The sequence below is a fragment of the Cryptotermes secundus genome, unplaced genomic scaffold, assembly GCF_002891405.2.
Source record: "Cryptotermes secundus unplaced genomic scaffold, Csec_1.0 scaffold377, whole genome shotgun sequence".
NCBI classification, from domain to species: domain Eukaryota; kingdom Metazoa; phylum Arthropoda; class Insecta; order Blattodea; family Kalotermitidae; genus Cryptotermes; species Cryptotermes secundus.
In genome coordinates this window covers 16544-19434 of record NW_019725418.1, presented here as the reverse complement: position 1 = coordinate 19434, position 2891 = coordinate 16544, and the positions used below count along the sequence as shown (strand labels likewise).

Genomic DNA, 2891 nt, shown 5'->3' with positions numbered 1-2891 from the left:
GCTCGGCTATCTTCGGCTCCGCTCGGCTCTCTTCGGCTCCGCTCGTGATGTCACCGCGCATAGCTGGCAGGATGCGGGGTGATTACTCGCCTATTACGCGAGCGTTAAGTTACCGCTGAGGGGAGGGAGGGGAGCGCTGACTCACCCGCCGCGTCACTGCTGGTGTGAGGGGGGGGCTCGGCTTTGCGCAACATGTCACACTGCTCCCTCCTTAAGACAAACTGGATCAAGGACTGGACATTATGGAGGGGTCGACCCCCTCCAAAACGAAAAAGACTTCAAGCAGAGGAGGAACCGGTGATGTAGATGAACCGGCCTCCCCAGAGAGAATGAGTGTGCCATAGAATGGAAGTAATGGATGAATGGGACACAACTGGATCATCTGGCGAGCTGAAAGGAAACCGCTCGAGACGAGTCGAGACGTAGAGTCAGCCAGTCAGTTGTATTCTGGCATTTGGAGTGTACTAATTGTGATACTGCAGATAGCAGTAATCGTAAATCTGTAATTTGGGTGATTGTATGAGCGAATGTGAAATAAAATTCGCTTACATCAAATACGGCGTGAAGTTATTTGTCGCGATATACGCCCGATACGCGACAATACTTATCTCCTAACGGAATCATAGGATTTCTTGAAGTCTATTAATACCTGATGTACTGTCTCATTGTACTCCCATTTTTTCTCAAATATCTGACGAATGCATAAGATCTGATCTGTAGTCGATCTGTTACGTCGAAAGCCACACTGATGATCCCCAATAATTTCATCTATATATGGACTTAACCTTGAAAGGATACTGGACAAAATTTTCTATGAAGTTGATAGCAGTGATATCCCCCGATAACTGTTATACTAATTAATACAAATCAATGCCTTTTGTCTTGCAGTCTTCAACAAATGATGCGAAATGGAATTCTGAAGGCAATTGAAGGAAAGTATTTACCATTCGCAGTCACCGACGACAATATCAGGCCTCCAGAAAGCTTGAGTTTGCTGAAGACGATGCCTGTCTTCATTACATATCTTGGAGGAATCTTCGTTTCCATTGCTTGCTTACTAATTGAACTGCAGGTGCATCGAAGGCATCTACCTCATCGTGCCTCTTTCATCAATTGATCTTTCTGAAGAAGTTCGATAATGGAAATATACGATTTTAACTAATCGACTTTTGTTAGATCATGACAGCCGAAACATGATCTGCTCTGAAGCTTTCCCTTCAAAGTGTTTAGTGATGAGTCAAGTGGTTTATTATTAAGTGGATCTATTATACTCTTAAAAACAGAACTATAAAGAATTACTCGTATTATGCTATTGCTTATTCACACACACTGTACCATTTCACTATACCTTCTATGTCTTCAACAGGCGTTGCCTGCCAACGAATCCCCCCAATTTTTTCCTCTGCTTCCGTGCCTACGCCCCTGTCCTCACACGTTCAAGCTGTTGGGCCAGGTTAAACAGCCTCATTAATCTGTACGAATACCACGTCCGATCTTGCCCATTGTCTGAGGTATATTTGACGTCCACAACACAACACATTTCTTCCGGAAACTGGATTCGTTTTCGTCGTCAGGCGTATAGAGGGAAATATTTCCACTTAGGCTTGTTCGAAAGACTTCGCCTCTATCACAGGATTAGCTCCTTCTAGTGGACTCAAGTAGATTCCTTTTCCTTCTTCACCTGATGATAAAAGCAAATCCCATTTTCGAAGAAAGAAACGTTGCGTGTATCAGATATACGAGTATCCCAGTCAACTGAAAATGTTCAACGTAATATTCTCACAGCGAATTAAATACTGTGACAAACGTTCACAGAATAAAGAAAAAACGATGCCTCCAACAATTATTCTACTGTTGCGTTTACTTGTCGCGGGAACGCGACTATCGAGTCGCTGCCTAGCAGCGCTACCCGGGGGATGAGAGGAATTTACGAAGTACGCCGCTGTTCTATCCCAGTATTTCAGGGATACTCAGGTTCAATGTATGGTATGGTTAAATTAACAGACAACACATTACATAAAACAGCATTTTATTACCAAAATAATGAACACTTGATGAAATATACGGGCACAATAAGTATTCTCCGTAACGGTGCGGAAGCCCCGCCTCACTCGCAGTGCTTGTTTCTTTCCTCTCTGAAGTTACAATGAGACGCCTCCGCCGTTTCGGTTCGCCAGCCCTCGCGAGCTTCATGCCGCAAACAGTGGTAGGTCTGTCCTCACATGTCGAATGGGGAGACCAATCAGTAAATAATTTGTTTAGTCTCCGCGCCGGCCTGGTTAGACACGCTGGGAGTTGGTCCATAGCTTTCAAAAGGATATTTAAAATTCTTTAGCGCTGTGATGTATACCATCGACCACACATGAACATCATACACACAACAATAATGCACCACCCCCACCTCTATATATATATATATATATATATACACACACACACACACAAAACGTTAAGATGGGGCTCAGGTACCATGATATACATACCAAGTTTTATGAAGATTGCTTCAGAAATTCAGAATTAATATGGCATGAGGATACACACACACAGACAGCATTAGACAGGGGCCAGTGCTAATCTTCAGGGTCCAGCTGTTCTACCGCCGGGGATAGAAGGGTAGGTGGACGCCACAGGTTATCTGGGCGATACGCAGGCAAGAATAATATCTCCGCCTGCCAGAAATCGAACCCAGATTCTTCGTTAATCCGGCCATTAGTGCAGTCGCTATGACAGGATAACTGTGAAAACAAAGGCAATTAATTATAAGAAGGCTGTGGTATTTCATGCAGAGTTACCACCTTGCATTTGCCTGGACAAATGGCTAAGGAGCGTATCCCAAAGAAAATATTATACAGTACAATAGGTGGTAGGAGACGTGCTGGGAAACCAAGAAC

The 2891-nt window shown here is 44.0% G+C and overlaps 1 protein-coding gene across 4 annotated transcripts in view; it reads left to right on the top strand.

Annotated features, from left to right (window-relative positions):
* The window catches only part of LOC111863346 (glutamate receptor ionotropic, kainate 4), a 42214-nt gene extending 40958 nt beyond the window's left edge, over positions 1–1256 (top strand). For all 4 annotated transcript variants that reach the window (XM_033751027.1, XM_033751026.1, XM_023849592.2 and 1 more), the window contains exon 10: positions 889–1256. In XM_033751027.1, the coding sequence (XP_033606918.1) occupies positions 889–1117 (229 nt within the window). In that variant the 3' untranslated portion in view covers positions 1118–1256. The remainder of the gene's footprint in view (positions 1–888) is intronic.
* Positions 1257–2891: the final 1635 nt, after the last annotated feature.